This window comes from Eretmochelys imbricata, chromosome 16 (genome assembly GCF_965152235.1).
Source record: "Eretmochelys imbricata isolate rEreImb1 chromosome 16, rEreImb1.hap1, whole genome shotgun sequence".
Lineage (NCBI taxonomy): Eukaryota > Metazoa > Chordata > Testudines > Cheloniidae > Eretmochelys > Eretmochelys imbricata.
The window spans coordinates 6,272,434-6,297,371 of record NC_135587.1 but is presented as its reverse complement, the minus strand read 5'-3'; the positions used below and the strand labels follow the sequence as shown (position 1 = coordinate 6,297,371).

Below are 24,938 nucleotides of genomic sequence, written 5' to 3'. Positions count from 1 at the left end.
GTTCTGCTCCTCACAAACCCAGCTACCTATATTACTATTACCTGGCGCTTCCCAATAATGTGGTCCCTTCCCCTGGAGGTTCATCCTTGGTTTGAGAGGTTACCATACCATTACCTGGAAATAGACCTACCATGTGTTGCTGCAAACCCATTTATGTCAGAAAACAGTCATCTACAAGTTTTAGAAACTTTAATGCTGTTTTACTACTGACTGCATGAGACCTCCAGCACGTATATTGGCTTGGGGAGTTCATTTTATGGTACCTAGTCAACTGAACTATTAATTGGTTGCACTTTAATAAATGATTTAAGGTTATTTGTGACTTGTCTATTTTAAGGATATTCAGTAATTCACATCAGTTATATTAGGGTTGTGTTTTCTAAGTAACTGATTTACTTAGACATTTCTACCATAGACTAAATCATTCAATTTTATCACATGGAATTACCTGGCGCTACTAAATATCCCATCCCATTACTTACAGAATGGACCAATTTTTTTAACATCTGTAAGACGTGAAATGATTACATTCTAGTAATGTTCAGGAATCTGGGGGGTTCTGAGGGTAGGTTTACCTACCAGCTTCCACTCCCCAACGCCAGTCCTATTGCACAGCTCCCTCCTGGTGCTTGGCCTCTGGGGCGGCTCCCTGCCCCTGCACTGCATGCAGGCACCTTTCACCCAACTGTGCTGTTTCCATTAGTGCACACTCCCAGCTGCTATTGTCTGTCCTAATCCAGCTACTCAGCCACTCCCAGGGAGCGTTAAACTTTTGTTGGATCATATTAAAGAAGTTCTGTATTAAAATCACAAATGAGTTTGATTCCCCATAGTTTAAATTCCAGGGTATTACTAATTAAAAGGTCTCTTGGTTTTTGGTACTGTTTTTCTCCCTCTATGTGTGAAACTTGCAAGCTGCTATTTGTGTTAGTACATTCTAAGACAGAGTCTGTTCTCAAAGCAATTCTTTGTAACAACTACTCACACAGAGAGAGACTCAAACCAATACTCTGTAACAACAGAAACAGCACCCAGAGACTCCCCGCCCTTTTGTTGTATTCATCTCGCTTTGTTAACAATTGTGATTAAAATAGAGATGGAGGTATGTATGTGGATGGATGCTTGGTGTGGATAATAACTGAATGATCAGGGAGGTGCTAGCCTAAGAATCCAGCGTCCATCGGCTGAAGAAGGCGTCAAGTGGAAATAACCAGAGGACCCCCAGAGGGCAGATTGGAGTCCACCCAACAGCCTCAAGAATGGGAGAACCAAAGAACAAGATAACATCTGGCAGCACAGAGCCGTCAGGAATGTGCCATCTGCTGTTTGATTCAGCAACAGCACGATGAAGCAATTCTCATAGACTGACATAGGAAGAAATTCCTATAAAAATGGACTCTGGAAAGTGAGAACTTTGGGGTCTGATTCTGCAAACCAACTTCCAGGAGCATCAGATGTGCATCTGACTAGGCCCTGCTCCCTCCTCATGTCCAGGCCACCTGGCCAGTGGCTTGGCATGAGCAACTCTAAGGCTGGTAACTATGATAACATGTGTGTGTGTGAATAAATATGAGATTGAATGGAATGTTATAGCTATAACTAACTGCTTACTATGATTCTTTCTGTATTCACAATAAATGTGGTATTTTGTCTTTTCCCCTTTAATAAGATCCTGCTGGTTTTTATTTTATTGGTATAACACTTTCACTGGCTGGAGCAGCAGGGATCCTCCAAATGGCCTGCTTACTTTCACCACCACCTCCTCTAGCAACTCCCAGAAATACTGGTGAGCCAGTGTCCCAGCAGGGTCCGAAGGCCAGGTGTCTGCTCTGGGGGTTGGGTCAGAGCTATTAAGAGAGTCTTCTGAACTCGCTGGGGAAGGGGCCTGTTTTCTTATAGGTCTGACATATATATCTGGCATACTTTGGGGCTCTCAGGGAATATAAATGATGGAGATGATAGAAAGAAAGGATTCCCAGGTACTGGGGAAAAATTAAAATCAGCTCTGTGCTTTAAAATGTAACAAGTCTCTTTACTGTATATACATTAAACAGCTCTAATGCAGACCTCACAGAAACATCTCACACAGAACCACACATTGTCTGGGAAGGACACAGAAAAAGAATGAGAATAAAGAGAACAAATTTTTACTCCCAGGTCAGAAACCTCCGGCCCAAATTGTGTCACCTCACTGACTGCACATGAATGAGCAGGTCCTTTCCTTTCCAATTCTTACCAAAATGCCACTGGACGATAGTCTCTCCCGACTCTGCTGACCTTTCTGATACCCTACAAGGGTTTCACATTGGAGCTGGACAGCAGCTGCCATCCTGAGTCATGCCGCGTGGGATTGGCCTAATTCCTTCCCTGCATTTAGAGACAATTTTGTGTGTGTGACTTCTAAAGAAAGCTCCTTTTATCCAGTTCAGTTTTAAATAACTCAAGAGATGGGGCCCCAGCCCCCTAGCTGGGGAAATGACCCACAGCCTAACGGATCTCACTGGCAAAAGTTTTCCCCCAGTGTTTGGCCTAGATTTTCTTTTTCTTAGTTTTATCCCGTTATTGCTGGGAAGTGGGAATTAGTCTCACCCTGCCTGCTTCATTCCACTAGATGATCTCTGTCCATTCTCTCATAAGCCAATGCCGATGTTTGTGCGTGAGTCGACCTTTGAGACCCACAGCGTTTGAACAGGTTCTTACCCAATTTCCTAGAGGGATGTGTCTGGTTGGGGCAGTGCCCCGGGGTGAATTGCAATGTGCAGTAGGATGTGCTGCTGCATGTCGGGCCTCTTTCGCAGCCAGCTCTGCAGGAGTTAGTAGCTCTGCATGGCTGAAGCCTGAACTTCCCTCTGCTCCTGCACAGCTTCTGGGAGTGCACCGCTGGTAGCCTGCAGGTGATCAGTGCATGCCAGCCAATGGGGGCAGAGCCCATGGGGACAGTCACTGGGACACTGAGCCCAAGGCTGGCTGCCTGAGGTCTGCCTTTGTCCCATGCTGCTATGGTGTTGCCAGAGGGCTGCAGGCCCTTGGGCGGATGTTTCCCTCCCTGGGGCCTGATGGCCAAGGTTAGGGGCAGGGCCCCTTGGCACTTCCCAGGACCTGATGGCTGAGGTTAGGGGCAGGGCGCGATGGCACAGAGGGGCCAGTCCTTGTGGGCATGTTGGTGCTGGGCCAGGCCAGAGCTCTGGCTGAAGGCCTTGCTGCACTGGGCGCGCTGGTGGGGCTGCTCATGCCGGTGGGTGTGCGGCTGCTGCAGGAGCGTGGCGCTGTCCCCAAAACCCTGGGTGCACCGGGCACTGGCACAGAGGCACCGCCCCACATGGGTGCGCTGGTGCTTGCTCAGGGTGGAGCGGTCGCCGAAGCGCTTGCCGCACTGGGCGCAGGCGAAGGGGCGCTCCCCGGTGTGGGTCCGCTGGTGCTGCAGCAGGTTGGAGCTCAGGCCGAAGCGCTTGCCGCACTGGGCGCAGGCGAAGGGGCGCTCGCCCAAGTGGGCGCGCTGGTGCTGGGTGAGGTTGGAGCTGAGGCTGAAGTGGCGGCCGCACTGGGCGCACCGGTAGGGGCGCTCCCCGGAGTGGGCGCGCTGGTGCTGCAGCAGGTTGGAGCTCTGCGTGAAGCGCTTGCCGCACTGGGTGCAGGCGAAGGGGCGCTCGCCCGCATGCGTGCGCTGGTGCTGCAGCAGGTTAGAGCTGAGGCTGAAGGCCTTGCCGCACTCGGTGCACAGGTAGGGCCGCTCGCCCGTGTGGGTGCGCTGGTGCTTGAAGAGCGTGGAGCTGAGGCTGAAGGCCTTGCCGCACTCGCGGCACACGTAGGGCCGCTCGCCCGTGTGGGTGCGCTGGTGCTTGATGAGGGTGGAGCTCTCGCCGAAGCCCCGGCCACAGGCCGGGCACACGTAGGGCCGCTCGCCTGTGTGGGTGCGCTGGTGCTTGATGAGCGTGGAGCTGTCGCCGAAGCCCTTGCCGCAGGCCGGGCACTGGTAGGGGCGCTCGCCCGTGTGGGTGCGCTGGTGCCGGATGAGGTCCGAGCTCTGGCTGAAGCCCTTGCCGCACTCGCTGCACTGGTAGGGGCGCTCGCCCAGGTGGGCGCGCTGGTGCTGAGCCAGCTCCGAGCTCTGGCCGAAGCAGCGCCCGCAGCTGGCACACCTGTGGGCTTTCTCCCTGCTGTGCACCTGCTGGTGCTGGATGAGGTAGGAGCTGAGGATGAAGCCCTTGCCACACTCAGTGCACTTGTAGGGGCGCTCGCCCGTGTGCACGCGATGGTGCTTGAGCAGGGTGGAGCTGTCGCCGAAGCCCCGGCCGCAGTCCGGGCACTGGTAGGGGCGCTCGCCCGTGTGGGTGCGCAGGTGCCGGATGAGGTCAGAGCTCTGGCTGAAGCCCTTGCCACACTCGCTGCATTTATAGGGCTTATCCCCTGTCAAGGCTCTTGGTGGGGCAGCAGCATCATGGTGATTCCCTGTAGCTCCTTCACCGGGGGTGTGTTGGCTCGTAGGGCCTTGCCATTCCCACCCTGCCTCGCAGTCACTCTTGGGACTCTGGAGAAGGGCCCCGCTGGATCCCCCTAGCAGTGTCCCATGCAGATCAGTTTTCTCAGGATCAGGCGTCTCCACCACATTGTCACCCAAAAATCCATCTACTGCTGGAACAAAGAGAATCTGGCCATGACTCAGCCCATGTGCCAAGGCAACCTTGGGGGGGGAGGGGTAGCATGCAGACACAGGCAAGGGGGTTCAGCCCGTTTGAGGCCTTGTCTACACACAGAGTGGCACCTGTCTAACTTAAGATGTGATCCAAAATCTATTTGGTCACACCTGTGCCAAAGGCTGTGTGAATGCGCTTATTTCAGTCTAGCTTAAGTCAACTAGGCATAGGTTTTAAGGCACTCAAAGCAAAATCAGAGCGTCCACACACAGGAGTTTGCACCAGTTTCACTAAATGGGTTTTCACTCCTAAAGTGAACACACAGCAACTTCCTAGTGTAGAAGACTGATCATCAGCAGCTGATTTGTACAGCCTCCCAAGACAGCGCACAGGCCAACATCATGTCTTAACACCCAGAGCAAGGATGAGAGTCCTCCCAGAGCCCACTCAGGACTTGGGGAGAGCTCTGGGTCGAAGAGACATTCAACACCAAGCCCCTTTCACCTTCCTTCTGGAACAGGCTCATTCCAGGCTGGGAATGTCTGCCCCAACATTTGCTCAGTCCTGAGATCCCTGCCTCCTGTGCATGCTCCTCTGCGCCGTGAAGTGCCCACACCACACAAGGCAAGCTGCCTTCTTGTGCCCAGTTACACACCCGCTTCCCATCCAGCTGAGACACATGCCCCAGATATTACAGCACACCTCGGGATGGTCTCTCCTGGCCCTCCCCTTGCCTCTCCTGGCAGCTTCCACCCCTGAGAAGCACTAGCCCATCTCTCGAGTTCTGCTCCGTCAGGCTTCCAGCTGGAATCTGAGGGGTGGTGTTACTCTCTAAAGCCCTAGGCAGCCACAGTGCCGTAGCTGAGAGCCACGCACACAAGTGCTGCGGGTGGAGCCCCTCAATATGGATGAGGAGGAAGGGCTGACGGAACCTCTGGGATGGCCTCCAGCAGTGCTGGACCTTGCTCTCTTTGGGACCCACCAGAGCCTGGCTTTGCGAGCCTGCAATGCCTGTCTCCATTCCAGGCTTCTGGGGAGAGAGAGATTTATTTATTGCCCCCAGTCAGCCCTGGAATGATGAGCTGCTCTTCCTACTGTATTGTGCAAAATGTGTTCTAATTAACGGGACAGGGCACCTGGAAAGGGCTTATAAATATGTCTAAACTACATTAACAAACCATTAAGGTTGCCGAGTCAACCCCACAGAAGATAGGATATGGCAGAATGAAGGTTGCTTGGCAGCCTTACCCTGCCCCCTGGGGCGTATGCACTAGGAGACAGTCTTTAATTACATGACCCAATGCTATTTTTCCCACAGGATCCTGCCTCATTCAGTGTGTAGGACAGAAGGTGCTCAGAGAACAGGTACTTCAGTATTTCTTCTTTCCCTCATCAGCTAGTGTGTGGCACTATGCAGTACTATACGACCCCGTCCAAACCCTGCCCAAATATAGAATTATTCATTTCTTCACAAGCTTCTCTAGGTTGCTCTCATGGCAGCAGCTTAGGCCCAATCCTCAAGGGTAGTTAGGCGCCAAACGTCCATTGATTTCAAGGACTGCCTTAATTCATGAATGGTGGTATAACACTAGCTCTGAGGTAGGAGGAATTATCTCCATTTTACACCTGGGGAACGGAGACCAAAGGTGTCAATGTCAACTCACTGTGGGTGCCCAATTTGGGATGTCGAGGGCCTGACTTTTCAGAGTACTCAGCAAGTTACAGCACTGTGTGTTCATGGCAGAGCCCCCATTTACATCAGCTGCAGCTGGGGGTACTCAGCACTGCTGCAGCTCCAGCCCCAGGTGTCTCAATTGGGCACCCAGAAAATGAGGAACACACAGTGGCCACCTATGAAAATGCTGGTTTATCTGATTGCCCATCACACAGGAACTGTGCATCAGAGGCAGGGACAGGACTGTCCATCCTGTGCTCTGACAGGCAGGGGGTCCCGTGAAAACCGAGAATGGGACGAGGCTCAGGGCTCCTGGGGATGCTATAGGGCTCACAGATCCCCAATGCCTCAGTCCCCTCAAATGGTCTCTGTCCCTCCCCAGCTCCTGCCCTGTCCCCCAACTCTGCCCTATACCCACCCCTTCTGCCATGGCTCCTGCCCTTCCCCCTGCTACCCTCCCCAACCCGAGTTCCTGCCCTTCAACCACTTTGTTCTTACCCCCTCCCCTATCTCCCTCACCCCCTAGGCTTCTCTTCCCCCCTTCCATACTTCCCCTTCTTCCTCCCTTCCTGGCAGCACTGCAGAGTATGGAGGTTCTTGCCAGAAGATGGTCAACCCAGAAGATGCAGCATGAAAACCTCTCCCCCTGAAAATCCTGCTCAGGAGGAAGGGGCCAGCTGGCTGTTCCCTTCCTCATCCCCCACTTTCTTCGCAAGACTGACTCCTGACAGAAGCCGTCCAGCCTTTTGCTTCCAACATGGTGCTGCTCACTTGGTGGAGAATACACAGCTGGTTTTCTGCACTGTCGGAGGACCTTTCCTCCCAACCCCTGCAGAGGGCAGAGCTGGCTTCCAACCAAAATCATGACATCTCTGATAGGAATAAAGAGGAAGACTGATGTCTCTTTCCTGTTCCCGGCATTAAGGGGACTACATGAACTACAGCGCTCCCTGTCCTTGACTCAGGCTCACTACAGTACTGTCAGCAGCACTGTCCAGCGCTCCCGTCCACCTCTGTCAGACACCGAAAAGCAGCACGTCCCCCTTCACCAGCCAACTCGTGCTCTCATACAACCTGGGCAGCGCTCAGGCACAACAGAGTTACCCACAGGATGGTGTGAAGGTCTCTTAGTACCAGGCTTGGAGTGAAAGCTGTGTGGTAAAGCAGCAGTTGGATGAAGCTGGGGGAAGTGCTGCTCTGAGGTATCTACTGGAGGTGGAAGGGGAAGAGCCTTGTATAGCATTTGGGAGGGGCTGTTCAGAGAGCACCGTATGTGACGGGACGATGGCCAGGAATGTGGCAGTCTCTGCCCTTAACCTCTTGTTTCTGTAAAAAGAAAAGGAGTACTTGTGGCACCTTAGAGACTAACCAATTTATTTGAGCACGAGCTTTCGTGAGCTACAGCTCACTTCATCAGATACATCTGATGAAGTGAGCTGTAGCTCACGAAAGCTCGTGCTCAAATAAATTGGTTAGTCTCTAAGGTGCCACAAGTACTCCTTTTCTTTTTGCGAATACAGACTAACACGGCTGTTACTCTGAAACCTGTTTCTGTAAAGTTTCTCATGGGTGAACACTGGGTTGCTGAACCAGACCTGCCACTAAATGAGGCTTTCATCTGTGATTCTCTAATTCCAGGCTGATCACAATGTCTAATCAAGCAGAAAAGCCCCATTGCAGGAAGGTGGCTAAGTGTCACAGCCAGATCCTTACTCTGATGGCAGGCTTCAGCCCTTGCACAAGAGACTGGTGGGATGGGGCAGGAAAGTGACAGCTCAGCTCTTCTTGGCTTTCCCGCTTTTGGGTTCATGCACCGATGGTTCCTGAGTTGATTTAGCTTTTAGCTCTCACCTGTGAACCTTGGGATATCTGTTTTCTCCAAGTCCTGGGGATCCAGGACCTGCAGCTCTTCCTCTCGTTCCATCCAGGAGATCACAAATCCTGCTCAGGGGAAAGGAAATGGGCAGCAGGTTACAAACTCCAAATCCTGTGCTGGAGGAGACATGCAGCCTGAATGGAGGGGAAAATGCTTGGAGACGTCAGGAAAAGTAAGGCACCTGCTGGGAGATGTGCTAAGTCCCACAGGGACCCCACACGCAGCAGAACACCACTATTAGTCGGTTTCTCATTTCTAACCTTGCCCAGAGCTCAGGCCCTCCCCAGGACAGGGGACCTGGAGTCCGAGGGGTGGGAGAAGGGAATTAACGGGAGCATGAAAACACCGATACACATACACACCTGGCCTTTCCCCAGGAAGCTCTAAGGTGAGCACAAAGGATTTCTGTTCAGGGGTCACATCTATAGCCCCCACACCCTTTCCTGGTGCTTTACCATCCTTGAGTGAGCCCAAAGCTTAATGTCACTGATGGGACAGCGTCAGACCCCCCCCAGGCTCCAGAGGCTCTTACGGGCACATATCACCACAAAACGTAAGGAGTCAGGGAAGATGTATGAGCTGGAGTCGACCCATGCGTGTCACTGAGAAGAGGTCTGAGTAAAATCAATCCCCTACCCTGAGAGGGCAGAGTCCGGTCATTCTCCTGAATGATGGAGAGGGCCTCTGCCCTTTGGCCAAACAGCCCACTCAGCCTCCAAGAATGACAGGCATCTCAGCGAAACCAGCAGCACCTGAAACAACAGATAGCCCCATGCAACATCTTCCCCCAGTGCTGCCCCTGGCTCCAGGTGCCTGGGCCAGGGATGGAGAAGGAGGAGCAGAGCCAGCAGCTTGAAAACACACTTGAAATTGGAGTACTGAGGCCAGGCTGAGTCCCAAAAATGCAGCCAAAAGGCCAGGAAGACAGTGCCAGAGCCCCCCAGGGCCTAGGTCTCACTGCAACCAGCTTCTTTCCCTGCTCCAGGCAGCTGAGCCCTGCATTTAACACCTACAAACTCACTACCCAGGTTTCTTCTCCTGGGGTGACCCTGGAGAGATGGCATGGACGCCAGGCATCCAGCTATGGGGACCGGGGGCTACTGCCGGGGGGCTCTTGGAGGGAGCAATCAGACATCTCTAGGATCCCGCAGGCACAGGGGAGCGAATCACTGCCTGGCCTTGGCTGGGTGAGGCCTAGCACAGCAGGGCCAGCTAGTGCCACGGTCTCAGGTCATTTTGAGCCTTCTGATTGGTTATTCTGCCCAAAGGGACGGGCAGTCGATCTCTCCCTCTCCCCCTCTCCTCAGCAAACCAAAGCCACTGGGATGTCCTCCCCCTTCCCCAGCCTGAGGTGGGGGGTGGGGCTGAACCCCTGGATCCACTCCCCAGTCTGGAAAGTGTAGAGGGGACCCCTCTGCAGCCCCCCCCGCCAGGCCTGGGAGAGGGGTTGAAGAGCCCAGAGGGAGCAGAGATTGGGGCAGAATTAATTGCTGGGCAGGGAAGGGCAGATGTGGAGCAAGAGCTCCTGCAGCAGGGGCCAAAATCCCCTCAACCAATCCAGCTAGGAGCATGGCAGCACTGATTGTCCCCTGCCCTCAGGGGTGGGCAGGGCAGTCCAACCCTACAACACAACACAGTCATCCAGAACATCTCAGGATTTTTTCTCTCTTCAGGTTGGCAGCACTGGTGGTGAGATATCCTAGCAGGAGCATAGGCAGTATGGGGGAGGAAGGATGAGGGTAGGAAGGAACCCGGAGGGAGAAATGGCTGCTGGGACCAAGGCCCAGAGAAGAGGCTGCCTAGGAGATGGGTCTGCTGGGCTGGGACTGGGCTGCAGCAGGCTATGGAGAGAGGGCAGCCCCCTGAAAGGACAGTAGCACCTTTATTGCCAATGAGTGTGGAGTTGGGGAGGGGTCAGTGGGAGAGGTATGGCGCAGGACATGGGGAGACAGTGCCCCATCTCTTATAGGGACAGAAGCCTGTAAAGTCTGGGCTGCCCTTGGTGAAGCAAAACCTCAGAAAAGGGAGGTATTTTCAGTGCTGTGGGTGAGAGGAAGGGAGACCAGGCTCAAAGGACAAGAGGAATGATCTGCAGATTTCCTGGAAGGCAGATTTAAAAGCAGGTCAGCTCAGGATCTCAGCAGCTTGAGTTGGCAGTCACATTCCCCACTGTTATTAATGCATACACACTGCCCCAAAAACATAGTTCCAGCTGCCAGCCAGCTCTGTCTCAGAAGAATGCCTTCTGCCTTGGGCTGCCTTTACTTTCCCCCAAGATGACTCAGAGCCTCTCATCTGGAACTAAAAGTTAATGGTAGCTTAGATGCAAGTGATCACGACCTGATCACATTTTAAATGTGCAAAAAGTTCAAAACAGCAATATATATACTTAATGCTTTAAAAGGATGAGTTTCACAAATCTGCAAACAAATGAGAAATCAGCTGGGAGGAAGAATTTAATCAGAAAAACGTGAAAAACAACTGGGAATTGTTTAAGACACTTTACTGGATGCACGAAAAGCCAACAAATGGAAGAAGGGGGAAATGGATAGTATTGAATATAAATCAGAAGCTAGGAAGTGTAGGAAGCTGCTAAGGGAAGCAAAGAGACACAAGGAGAAATCTATGGCCAGCAGAGTTAAGGACAATAAGAAGGAATTTTTAAAGTATATCAGGAACAAAAAGAACAATGGTATTGGTCCATTAGTAGATGTAAATGGTAGAAGTATCAATAATAATGCAGAAAAGCCAGAAGGGTTTAATAAATATTTCAGTTCTGTATTTGTGGAAAAAAAAACAATGATGTCATCTCATGATGATGATACTCTTTTTATTCCAATATCATCTCAGGAGGATTTTAAACAGCAGTTATTAATGGGTACAACATGCCCTTCTGCGTTTTAGGCAGTAAGCATGCATGGCTTTGGACCTGAGTAGCCTGGTTGTCTATTGCTTTAAAGAGAATTTTTTTTTCCCAAGTAATTCTACTTAGAAAAAACAATGAGGAGTCCTTGTGGCACCTTAAAGACTAACACATTTATTTGGGCATAAGCTTTCATGGGCTAGAACCCACTGCATCAGAAAGTTGCAGTACTGTGAGTGGCTGGATACACTGGGCTGACTTGGAGAGGGCCGAGGCACATTATTGAGCAGAGAACAGCAGGTTGCATAGGAAGCATTTACATAAAAAAACCACATATTACATGTACAGGCAATAGTAAGTGCCCTATTTAAAAGGGAATGTTCTGCACCAGCTGCAAAGTTTACCTTTTGAAGTGACACTTTCACTGCTGGCCCACAACTTTAACAGACTGGGTGATTTGGCTGATATTCCTAGATTGGGTCAGAATGGATCCTGTTGGCCTTAGAATCCATGAATCGCTCTTCTTAGGCCTACAGTTTATTTACCTATCCAGGGAAAGGGCTTTGGGCATGTTTCTTGTGAGAGAAAGCTCCAGGGGTTTGTAAGTGGTGTGTGTAGTCCTTGCAGCAGGCTAACATAGCTCTGAAGGACAGACTGGTTCCCTTTCTCCCTAGAGCAGGCAAGGCCACCACCAGATGCGGGGTTGATATATCTGGTCCATATTTTTAGAGACCCCATTATACATCAGTGTAGCTACCTCTGAGGTGAAACACAGCAACTACTGTTCACAGCAACACTGGGACAGAAAGGCAAAATTCACATATCCAATTGAAAGTGCGGGGTGGGGTGGGGGGAAGGAGGAGGATAAATTTACATAGGCAAAATATAACAAGCTGGAAATGGAATATGGGAAAAGTGGCCACCATCTTTACACTTGTGAAGTGACACAAGGCTTCTCAAGTCAGTGGGAGTTTGATTTCAATGGGAGCAGAACCGGGCAAACTCCCACCCTTACGCAGCAAGGTGAGGGCTGCCTTAGACCAGTGCTGACCACCCGTCCCTTTGGAGCACTTTAACCAGCAGGCTTCGCGTGAGCCGTGGGGCAGGTGGGGAAACTGAGGCACAGAACAGCAAAGTGACTGGCCTGATGTCACCCAGCTGGTCAGTGACAGAGCTCCCCAGCGCTGCTGACCCCCCGGGCCGAGCCCCATCCACTGGGCCGGGCTGGCCGCTCCGAACACCACAGCGTAGCCAGACGGGATGTGCCGCAGCGCGCCGCCCAGCCCGCAAGCCCGGCCCCGGCCCCGGCCCCGGCCCAGGCCCAGCCCGCGGCTCAGGCCCAGGCCCAGGCCCAGGCCCCGGCCCCGGCGGTGTCGTGCCGGCCGCCCGGGGCACGCAGCGATGGATCGCGGGGCCCGCCTGCGCTGGCCGGCTCCACGCCCCCTGGCCCGGCCACAGCACTCACCTGAGCCCGCTCCGCAGCCAGCCCGGGCGCAGGGTGCGCGGGGCCCGGGGACGCGCCGGGGAAGCGGCTTTTCGGCGCAAGGGCCTGTGGGAAACGTAGTTCGGCCGGCCCGGGGAGCCGTGACACCGGCCCCGCCGCTGGGGAGCGCCCTAAGCCCCGGCCCCCTTCGCCGGCCGCAGCTGAGGCAGGGAGCCTCCAGGCCGCCAGGCTCCACATCCCCAGAGGGCAGGCGACGGCCCCAGGCGGCCTGGGCTAAAGGGGCGCGTTCGCTGCCCATCGCCACCAGTCACCCTGCAGGAGAACGGGGCAGTCTCCGGACATGCCCACCTGCGGCAGGGCTCACCACCGCCAGCCCTGGCCTCAGTTTCCCACCAAGTATCAGGAATAACCTACTTCCACCCCCTGTCATTAAACAGTGTCCCCGCTCTCCCGGTGTCCGCTGTATTAAACAACATCCAGCTCCCAAAAGAACCCAATTGATATTCCCACCCCTTAGGTTTGGGGCTCCACAATCCCTTGCAAGGCCTGCAAACTCTCCCTTTAAGTTCAGGAGTTCACAGTTCTTCTTGTTGCAGCTGGGCCCTGGCTGAGTTCTTCACTAAGCAGTCTCTGACTAAGCCTCTCAGCCTGTTTTTTGTCACCCACCTGATCACTCCTTGACCCTTCCCGAGAGGGTCTAATTGTCCCAAACATCTCTCCGAACCAGCACATGGAGTTTTTCCTCACCCACCCTGCAAGGCTCAAGGTCCTAGGCCCTTAAAAGAATAACAGCCTGGGCCTTCCTTCACCTTCTCCCTCCCAGTCACTTCCCTGGGACCATCTTCCTCGCACCCAGCACCCATTCTGATTCTTATTCCTTTGGCTTCCACTTGCCTTCTCAGGTTACCTGGAACTGATCTCCCAGACTAGTTCCTCTAGCTGTGAAGGATCAGGATCCAGTTACAACAACGAGGAGTACTTGTGGCACGTTAGAGACTAACAAATTTATTTGGGCATAAGCTTATGCCCAAATAAATTTGTTAGTCTCTAATGTGCTACAAGAACTCCTTGTTGTTTTTGCTGATACAGACTAACATGGTTACCACCCTGGATCCAGTTACAGACACAAATATATTTGGAAAGCTGCTTAGCATGATGCCCATTCCAAGGGAGAGAGATTTTCCTCCTCCTCACCAAGGGAGGAGGCAGCAAGCAGCAGAAAGATGAGGAACCACCTCCTGAATGCAATCCTGCTGCTCCAGAAGATGGTTCCTCAGAGACTCCCAGAACACAAGAAGAGTGGGGGGCCCTAGTGATCAGTAAAGAACCCTCCAGAGCAGCCAGGATCAGGACCAGACCGAATCCCTTGCATAGTAGGTGCTCTCCACAAAGCCACCAATGTCCTTGTCCAAATCCCTCCTTACAACTCCTCCCTGCTGGGATGGCACCCAATGGCGGGCACTGGGCATCCTGGTGCTGCGGCACTATTATGATGGCTTTGCTGTTAGCTTGTCTTCCCCCATTTATCTGTTGTATCCCTCTGTTGTTGTCTCACCATGTGCTTAGCGTTCAAACCCTTTGGGGGCAGATACCGGAGGAGCTACTGAAATAGAAATAATGAAGTGGTAGAGGGCTTGTCTTGTGCTCTCTCTCTCTCTCTCTTTGGCCCTATGTCCACATTGGAGGGCTTCACCTTTCAGCATTTCCTGTATTTTCTGTAGCTGCCTCCCACCCCATGGGGATGTGACAAAGACTCTGGGTCCCCAAACTCTGTGGATCCCTGGGTATGTGGGGTACTGCAAGCTCGGACCCGAGTCCAGGAGGTGCTCCGCACTCCTATAGGCACCTATAAGCTCTAGCACCGCATGAGGCCCCAGCAGACCCTCACTCCTACAGGTGCCTTCACCTGGCAGAAAAGGACAGGTGAAAATACCCTTGGTACCACTTGGTTACTGAAGAGGTAATACAGTCAGTTCCTAAGACAGCTCCTAGGGGGCAGTGCAGCAGACCAGTGCTGAGAAATACATAGTCAATAAAAATAACGAGGAGTCCTTGTGGCACCTTAGAGACTAACAAATGTATTTGGGCATAAGCTTTCGTGGGTTAGAACCCACTGATTTAACGGTGGCAATTCTGCAACAGAAAAGCTTCAAAAACAGACTCCAATGAGACACTGCTGAGCTTGAATTAATATGCAAACTAGATACCATTAACTTGGGTTTGAATAGAGACTGGGCGTGGCTGGGTCATTACACATATTGAATCTATTTCCCCATGTTAAGTATCCTCATACCTTCTTGTCAACTGTCTAAATGGGCCATCTTGATTATCACTACAAACGTTTTTTTCTCCTGCTGATAATAGCTCATCTGAACTAATTCGCCTCTCACAGTTTGTGTGGCAACTTCCACCTTCTCTGTATGTATATATATATCTTCTTACTATATGTTCCATTCTATGCACCCAATGAAGTGGGCTGTAGCTCACGAAAGCTTATGCTCTAATAAATTTGTTAGTCTCTAAGGTGCCACAAGTCCTCCTGTTCTTTTTGCGGATACAGACTAACACGGCTGCTACTCTGAAAGCAAATACATTTGTTAGTCTCTAAGGTGCCACAAGGACTCCTCATTATTTTTGCTGACACAGACTAACACGGCTACCACTCTGAAGCTTGTCACATAGTCAATAGAGTTCCTGTATTCTAATTCCCTAAAATATACAGCATGTCACTATTGTAACCTGTTCTACTTGATACACTATGTTTGAAATAGCCTGGAGCAGTGGTTCTCAACCATTTTGGGCTCAGGACCCATTTTAAAATGTTTATGGCCTGTTGCAACCTAGAAAATTGTCTGCGTGTGGAGGGTGAGGGGACCCGGAGTCTCCGGTTTTCTCAGCCTGGCAGCATAGGGCAGAGGAGAGGAATAGCAGGGACAAGGAAGGTGCCTGTGCTGGATCCCTGGATTCTCCATCTTTGACCGTTTTAAAATCTAGCTTGGCTGTTTCTCTAACAGATCTGCCCTAGGGATGATTGTGGGGCAGGTCTCTGGCCTGCATTATACAGGGGGTCAGATTAGAAGGAGCCAGAATTTACGAATGTACATTGCCAAAGAGCCACAGTAACATGTCAGCAGCCCCCACCCCATCAGCTCCCCACCCCGCTCCCAGCACCTCCCACCCACCAGCAGCCCCATCAATCAGCACCTCCCCCTTCCTCCCCCGCACCTCCTGATCAGCTGTTTCGTGGCATGCAGGAGGCTGGGGGCAGAGGGGGGGAGGAGCAAGGGCACGGCAGACTCAGGGGAGGGGGCAGGAAGGCGTGGAGTGGGGGCAGGGCCTGTGGCAGAGCCAGGGGTTGAGCAGTGAGCACCCCCGGGCACACTGGAAAGTTGGTACCTGTAGCTCCAGCCCCGGAGTTGGTGCCTAGACAAGGAGCCGCATATTAGCTTCTGAAGAGCCCCGTGTGGCTCCGGAGCCCCAGGTTGGCCACCCCTGGACTAGATGATCACAGTGGTCCTTTCTGGCCTTGGTTTCTGTGAATCCCACCTGCTAGCACCATGGTCTCTGCACTGCCCCCCGGCGCCATGGCCTCTGCACTGCCCCACAGCGCCACCATCTCTACACTGCGCCCAACCACGTCAGAGACAGCACTGCCCTGGGGTGCCATAGAGACAGCACTGTGTCCCCGGCACCATGGCCTTGGCACTGCCCCGTCATGATAGAGACGTCACTGCCCCCAGTGCCATGGCCTGGGCACTGCCTCCTGGCACCACAGAGACAGCACTGCCTCCTGGCATCATGGCCTCCGCATTTTTTAAAGACACCATAATAGAGGCTCAATTTAAATGTATACCCCAAATTAAAAAACAAAAAAGTGCCACCGTGGCTAAACAACAAAGTAAAAGAAGCAGTGAGATGCAAAAAGGCATTCTTTAAAAAGTGGAAGTTAAATCATAGAATTATAGAATATCAGGGTTGGAAGGGACCTCAGGAGGTCATCTAGTCCAAACCCCTGCTCAAAGCAGGACCAATCCCCAACTAAATCATCCCAGCCAGGGCTTTGTCAAGCCTGACCTTAAAAACCTCTAAGGAAGGAGATTCCACCACCTCCCTAGATAACCCATTCCAGTACTTCACCACTAGTGAACTTCACCACTTCACCACTCAAATCCTAGTGAGGAAAACAGAAAGGAGCATAACCTCTGGCAAATGAAATGTAAAAATATAATTAGAAAGGCCAAAAAAGAATTTGAAGAACAGCTAGCCAAAGACTCAAAAAGTAATAGCAAAAAATTTTTTTAAGTACATCAGAAGCAGGAAGCCTGCTAAACAACCAGTGGGGCCACTGGATGATCGAGATGCTAAAGGAGCACTCAAGGATGATAAGGTCTTTGCGGGGAAACTAAATGAATTCTTTGCATTGGTCTTCATGGCTGAGGATGTGAGGGAGATTCCCAAACCTAAGCCATTCTTTTTAGGTGACAGATCTGAGGAACTGTTCCAGATTGAGGTGTCATTACAGGAGGTTTTGGAACAAATTGATAAACTAAACAGTAATAAGTCACCAGGATCAGATGGTGTTCACCCATGGAACGTAAATGTGAAATTGCAGAACAACTAACTGTCGTCTGTAACCTATCATTTAAATCAGCTTCTGTACCAAATGACTGGAGGATAGCTAATGTGACATCAATTTTTTAAAAGGGCTCCAGAGGTGTTCCCGGCAATTACAGGCTAGTAAGCCTGACTTCAGTACCGGGCAAACTGGCTGAAACTATAGTCAAGAACAAAATTGTCAGAAACACAGATGAACATAATTTGTTGGGGAAGAGTCAACATGTTTTTTGTAAAGGGAAATCGTGCCTCACCAATCTACTAGAATTGTTTGAAGGGGTCAAAAAGCATGTGGACAAGGGTGATCCAGTGGATATAGTGTACTTAGATTTTCAGAAAGCCTTTGACAAGGTCCCTCACCAAAGGCTCTTAAGCAAAGGAAGCTGTCATGGGATAAGAGGGAAGGTCCTCTCATGGATTGGTAACTGGTTAAAAGATAGGAAACAAAGGGTAGGAATAAATGGTCAGTTTTCAGAATGGAGAGAGATAAATAGTGGTGTCCTCCAGGGATCTGTACTGGGCCTGATGTCCTCCAGGGATCTGTACTGGGCCCAGTCCTATTCAACATATACATAAATTAACTGGAAAAAGGGGTAACCAGCGAGGTGGCAAAATTTGTAGATGATATACAAAACTACTCAAGTTAGTTAAGTCCCAGGCAGACTGTGAAGAGCTGCTAAAGGATCTCTCAAAGCTGGGTGACTGGCCAACAAAATGGCAATGAAATTAGATAAATGCAAAGTAATGCACGTTGGAAAACATAATTTCAACTATACATATAAAATGATGGGGTCTAAATTAGCTGTTACCATTCAAGAAAGAGATCTGGGAGTCATTGTGGATAGTTCTCTGAAAACATCCACTCAATGTGCAGCAGCAATCAAAAAGGTGGACAGAATGTTGGGAATAATTAAGAAAGGGATCGACAAGACAGAAAATATCATATTGCCTCTATATAAATCCATGGTACGACCCCATCTTGAATACTGCGTGCAGATGTGGTCGCCCCATCTCAAAAAAAGATATATTGGAATTGGAAAAGATAGAGAAAAAGGCAACAAAAATTATTAGGGGTATAGAACAGCTGCCGTATGAGGAGAGAGTAATAAGACTGGGATTTTTCATCTTGGAAAAGAAATGACTAAGGGGGGATATGATAGAGGTCTATAAAATCATGACTGGCGTGGAGAAAGTAAATAAGGAAGTGTCATTTACTCCTTCTCATAACTAAGGCTACGTTTTAGCCATGTGTATTTTTAGTGAAAGTCATGGATAGGTCACAGGGCAGTAAACAAAAATTCACAGCCTGTGACCTGTCCATGACTTTTACTATATACCCATAACTAAAACTTGGGCTGGGGGTCCCAAGTGCTCTGTGGGGGTGGTCCAGGGTGCTGTGGGGGTGGCCCAGGACCTTCACTGGTGCCTAGTGGGGGTGGGTGGTGGCGCTTGGCCCAGAACCCCCGCCCCTGGTGCTGGCGGGGAGTGTGTGTGGGCAGCGGCGTGCAGTCCAGGACCCTGCTGGTGCTGGTGGGGGGCGGGCAGCGCGCAGCCCAGGACCCCTGCTGCTGCTGCTGCGGGGGAGGATTGGCGGAGTTGGAAGGTTCCCTACCCAGCTCCGACAGGCATGTTCCTGCAGCTCCTAGAGGGAGGGGCAGCCAAGGGGGCTCCACGTGCTGCTCCTGCCACAAGCCCCGGCTCCGCAGCTCCCATTGGCCAGGAACTGCAGCCAATGGGAGCTGTGGGGGTGATGCCTGCACGGACATGCTGGTCGGAGCTGGGGAGCCCTCCCCCTGAGGTAAGTGCCGCCCCGCACTCCAGCCCCGAGTGCCCTCCCACATACCCAAATTGCTGCTGCTATTGCTGGCCCAGGGGCTGACCAGCTCAGGCAGCCCCTGAGCTAGCACTGGCCACTGCAGAAGTCACGGAGAGTCATGGAATCTGTGACTTCCGTGGCAGACACACACCCTTACTCATAACACAAGAACTAGGGGCCACCAGATGAAATTAATGTGCAATAGATTTAAAACAAACAAAAGGAAGTATTTTTTCACACAACGCACAGTCAACCTGTGGAACTCATTGCTAGAGGATGTTGTGAAGGCTAAGACTATAACAGGGTTCAAAAAAGAACTAGATAAGTTCATGGAGGATAGATAGATCCATCAATGGCTATTAGCCAGGATGGGCAGGGATGGTGTCCCTAGCCTGTTTGCCAGAAGTTGCAAATGGCTGACAGGGGATGGATCACTTGATGATTACCTGTTCTTTTCATTCCCTCTCGGGTACCTGGCATTGGCCACTGTTGGAAGACAGGATATTGGGCTAGATGGACCTTTGGTCTGACCCAGTATGGCTGTTCTTATGTTCTAAAGCAGTGTAGATACAAAAAGGCAGTGACATCAGTACCTCCCTTCTGCTTCCCACTGATGGAGCCAGGAGCTTCAAACCCTTTTAACGCAAGGGATGCAGTGGACTTTGGAGGCTGGCTGCAGTAGTGAGATCAGAGCTACAGAAAGGATCCCTGCGCATTCCCAACTCAGGTTGTCAGCACAAGAAGGTGAGTGTCATCACCCCAGAGGCCTTCCATGGATACCAGTGCGTGGCCCAAGTGACTATCTGGAAGGCTTATCCAGCCAAAGTGACTCTGTGACCAGAGACCAGGGAAACTTGCATTATTAGCATGAATTATTTTTACTGCAGTAGTTCCAGAGGCCCTGTCAGGAATCAACACCTCTCTGCACTGGGCTCTAGCCATACACAATAAAGATGGTCCCTGCCCCAGAGGCCGTACTAACTCACTAGTGTAACTGAAACCAAATTAAAACCCGATTTACACTGATGCAAACCTCTGGGAGGACACCCTTCTATCAGTGTAAGAGCAATTATAGTGGCTTAGGTTGGTCCCAAATATCTATCAACACAAGCCAGACCTCTAGAAAGTCGGTAGCATAGTGCCCTCACACAAATTTACATCCAGTTAAATCATTTCATGTCACACCTTTAGCTCCTGTAGCTTTTAACGTTGACCAAGCCTAGGTAAGGACTGGTTACCACACTAGCCAACGCCATCCCCCAAATGGATTTTAATTCACACCCTTAGTCATTCTGTCTGTGGATGAATGCTCATTTCGGATGAAGTGTCCTATTTGAATGTAGCTTTAGGCTTGCTCTACACACAGACTTGATACTGGGAGAACTATTTCTGTCAGGGGATATTACTCTACCCAAATAGTTAAATCAGTCCCCTACTGTGGATGCAGTGAGATTGGTATCAAGGTGCCATATTGCAGTAGAGCTTATTCCACTTTCCACACAGGAATAACCAGACACCGCTATACCAGTATAACTGCATCCACACTGCAGGGGTTGTACCAGTTTAACTCTGTGGGTAGATTTCAGAGTAGCAGCCGTGTTAGTCTGTATTCGCCAAAAGAAAAGGAGTACTTGTGGCACCTTAGAGACTAACAAATTTATTTGAGCATAATGCATCCGATGAAGTGAGCTGTAGCTCACGAAAGCTTATGCTCAAATAAATATGTTAGTCTCTAAGGTGCCACAAGTCCTTCTGTTCTTTCTGTGCGTAGAGTTAAAGGGTTCCAGAGTAACAGCCGTGTTAGTCTGTATTCGCAAAAAGAAAAGGAGTACTTGTGGCACCTTAGAGACTAACCAATTTATTTGAGCATGAGCTTTCGTGAGCTACAGCTCACTTCATCGGATGCATACCGTGGAAACTGCAGCAGACTTTATATACACACAGAGAATATGAAACAACACCTCCTCCCACCCCACTGTCCTGCTGGTAATAGCTTATCTAAAGCGATCATCAAGTTGGGCCATTTCCAGCACAAATCCAGGTTTTCTCGCCCTCCACCCCCCCCACACAAATTCACTCTCCTGCTGGTGATAGACTGGGAGTGGCTAAGTCATTATGCAAGGTAGCCTATTTCCCCTTGTTTTTTCCTACCCCCCCCCCCAATGTTCTGGTTTAACTTGGATTTAAACTTTGAGAGTGGTCAGTTTGGATGAGCTATTGCCAGCAGGAGAGTGAGTCTGTGTGTGTATGGGGGTGGGGGGTGGGGGTGAGAAGGCCTGGATTTGTGCTGGGGGTGGCCCACCTTGATTATCATGCGCATTGTGGGGAGAGTGGTCACTTTGGATGAGCTATTGCCAGCGGGATAGTGAGTTTGTGTGTGTGGTTTTTGGGAGGGGGGTGGGGAGGTGAGAGAACCTGGATTTGTGCAGGAAATGGCCCAACTTGATTGTCATGCACATTGTGTGGAGAGTTGTCACTTTGGATGGGCTATCACCAGCAGGAGAGTGAATTTGTGTGGGGGGTGGAGGGCGAGAAAACCTGGATTTGTGCTGGAAATGGCCCAACTTGATGATCACTTTAGATAAGCTATTACCAGCAGGACAGTGGGGTGGGAGGAGGTGTTGTTTCATATTCTCTGTGTGTATATGAAGTCTGCTGCAGTTTCCACGGTATGCATCCAATGAAGTGAGCTGTAGCTCACGAAAGCTCATGCTCAAATAAATTGGTTAGTCTCTAAGGTGCCACAAGGACTCCTTTTCTTTTAGAGTTAAAGGGGTACAACTTTTGTTTGTAGACAAGGGCTAAACCAATTTTTTACCAATTTAAATTAAATCAAAATAGGAAAATAGGACACGATCTGTGACAGGAGACTCCACCGTAGAGTAGCACAGAGAGCACTGGCCAGTTGTGAGGTGCTTAAAGCTGCTTTGCACCAGAGCAGCAGGAGTGCACATCACTGCTCCCCCTCCCCATCTGCACGGTCCCTGTATGGGCACCCACCCACCTCTTTCCCCCTTCCCTATCCTGCAGTGTCTCCAGACCTCCTGCAGTCCCTGTGCAGTGGATGTGGTGCAACAAGTAGATTTTGAAAACAGGACGAAGGCTGGGGGCATGTTCTTCTGCAGAGAATGCCACGAAAAAGGACCTTCTTCAAAATGGCCACCAGCTCCCTCAGGAAGCACAGAGAGGGAGGGAGGAGAAGGCTGGCAGTAACCATCTTTATTAAGGGCAACCTGTGGCACCAGTTCTATTGAGAATACCAGCAATGGCGGCCATGTTGAAAAAGGGCAATTCTGGGCATGTATCCATACAGGAGGGTTCTTCATCCTCTGCTGCAGGAGGAAGGCTGGGTTCTGGACGAGAACAGGGAAATGGCCATTACTTCTAAAAACACCCCTTCCACAACTAGCCATTGCGCCAGTTCTTGGCCACTTCTCCGCCACGCTTGGCGCGAACAGGCCGTGGCGGGGCTGAGATCAGTAGGGACAAGCAAAGGGCTGACGCACAGCCCAAAGGACCCCTTTCTGGACGAATGTCAACAGCCATCGACTCTGGACTTCTTTGTACATCCTCAGAAAGTGGGGAGGGGCGGAGGGAGCGCGGGGGTGCCATAGCCTGGGCTGGAGGGGGGGTCTGGGCGCAGGCCTGGGGGTCAGGAGGTGGGAGAGGAGGCTGCTGGGCTGGGAGGTTGGGAGGGAGGCCAGGAGGTGTCCAGAGCTGGGCTGGGGGGAGAAGTTGGGCTTGTGGGTGTGGGGGGCTCGGCTGGGGTGTCACTAGAGGGGCTATGGGGCAGGGGGTTGATGGGGTGAGAGGCGGGGCAGGGCCAAGGGAAGGGGTGTCAGGGGGGTGTTGAGGCACGGGGCTGCTGGAGACAGGGGGAGGGTGTTCGGGAGGCTGGTCTGGCCGGGGCAGCCGCCCTGTCCTTGGCTGAGCCCTGCCCCGCCTGGGGTGCGGCTGCAGGGCAGCAGGAGGAAGCGGCGGCGGTTCCGGGCACAGATCGCGCGGCTCGGAGCCTGCAGCAGCCGCCGCCGGCAGGAGCGTCCGGCGGAGGGGGCGGACCCGAGGGGCGGTGAGTGGCCCCGAGGGGAACCCACACCCGGGCCTGCTTGGGTCCCCCCGCACCTGGTCCCCTTCTCCCCCCCCCCCGCGACCGGCACCTGGCCCCCTTCTCTCTCCCCCCCCGCAGTCTGGCCCCCTTCTCCCCCCCCCACCCCCCGCGACCGGCACCTGGTCCCCTTCTCTCCCCCCCGCAGTCTGGCCCCCTTCTCCCCCCCCCCACCCCCCGCGACCGGCACCTGGTCCCCTTCTCTCCCCCCCCAGTCTGGCCCCCTTCTCCCCCCCTCACCCCCCGCGACCGGCACCTGGTCCCCTTCTCTCCCCCCCCCCCAGTCTGGCCCCCTTCTCCCCCCCCCGCGACCGGCACCTGGTCCCCTTCTCTCTCCCCCCCCCCCGCGACCGGCGCCTGGCCCCCTTCTCCCCCCCCCCCCCGCGACCGGCGCCTGGCCCCCTTCTCTCCCCCCCAGTCTGGCCCCCTTCTCTCCCCCCCCCCCCGCGACCGGCGCCTGGCCCCCTTCTCTCCCCTCCCCCCCCCCCGCGACCGGCGCCTGGCCCCCTTCTCTCCCCTCCCCCCCCCCCGCGACCGGCGCCTGGCCCCCTTCTCTCCCCTCCCCCCCCCCCCCGCGACCGGCGCCTGGCCCCCTTCTCTCCCCTCCCCCCCCCCCCGCGACCGGCGCCTGGCCCCCTTCTCTCCCCTCCCCCCCCCCCCCGCGACCGGCGCCTGGCCCCCTTCTCTCCCCTCCCCCCCCCCCGCGACCGGCGCCTGGCCCCCTTCTCTCTCCCCCCCCCCCCGCGACCGGCGCCTGGCCCCCTTCTCTCTCCCCCCCCCGCCCCCCCGCGACCGGCGCCTGGCCCCCTTCTCTCCCCTCCCCCCCCCGCGACCGGCGCCTGGCCCCCTTCTCTCCCCTCCCCCCCCCCCCCGCGACCGGCGCCTGGCCCCCTTCTCTCCCCTCCCCCCCCCCCGCGACCGGCGCCTGGCCCCCTTCTCTCTTCCCCCCCCCCCCCCCGTGACTGGCGCCTGGCCCCCTTCTCTCTCTGCCTGTTTTCCTGGCCCACCGGCTGGCACCTAGCCCCCTTCTCTCTTCCCGCTCTGCACCTGGCCCCCTTCTCTCTCTTCTCTCCCCCCCCGCGACCGGCACCTGGCCCCCTTCTCTCTCCCTCCCGCCAGCCTGGCACCTGGCTCCCTTCTCACCGCCCCCCCCAGCCAGCACCTGGGCCCCTTCTCTCCCCCACCCAGCCCCTCTTTTCTAACCCCCCCCACGCACCCAACACCTGGCCCCCACTATCACCCCCCTCCCCCACATCCAGCACTTGGCCCCCTTCTCTTCTGTCCTCCCCTGGAACCTGGCCCCGACCCCCTTCTATTCCCCCTGCATGTCCCTTTACCTGCCTCCCTTCTCTCCCCGCTTCTGTACCTGACATCTAGTCCCCTTCTCTCACCCCCCCCCCCCATCCGGCACTTGGCCCCCTTCTCTCCTCCCCTCCCTCAGAACCCGGCACCTGCCAGTGGAGCCCTTGGCTGTTCCCAGGGACCCTCTCCACCCCCCAGCACCTGCAGACTGGGCCCAGGGCAGTGATTTCAAAGCTCCTGGCACATTCTCCATGCCCACTGTTTGCTGCTGGGGCTGGGTTTGGCTGGAGTTTGGGGCGAAGGGCTCAGTCTCTCGCTTGACAAAGCCCTGGCCGGGATGATTTAGTTGGGGATTGGTCCTGCTTTGAGCAAGGGGTTGGACTAGATGACCTCCTGAGGTCCCTTCCAACCCTGATATTCTATGATTCTTACCTGCCCTGTGGGCTCAGCTGAGCAGCCTGGCCCGTGCTATGCACATCTGGCCCCTAGGAGCTGGACACCCCTGTGAAGAGCTTCTGTCACTGCTGCCATGGTTCCTTTGGAGCTGCCCAGACCTGCCCAGTGACCTGCCCACCCCCTTCCTGGGTTAATGGAGCCTCTCTCTTCTAG

At 53.2% G+C, this 24,938-nt stretch overlaps 1 protein-coding gene across 1 annotated transcript; it reads right to left on the bottom strand.

Annotated features, from left to right (window-relative positions):
* Positions 1-2,011: 2,011 nt before the first annotated feature.
* Positions 2,012-12,922, bottom strand: LOC144276034 (uncharacterized). The gene is given in 5 exon segments (XM_077835853.1): positions 2,012-4,632; positions 8,161-8,250; positions 12,514-12,745; positions 12,747-12,842; positions 12,845-12,922. Coding segments are annotated over 5 exon segments (2,016 nt in total). The 3' UTR covers positions 2,012-3,112.
* Between the last annotated feature and the right edge of the window lie 12,016 nt (positions 12,923-24,938).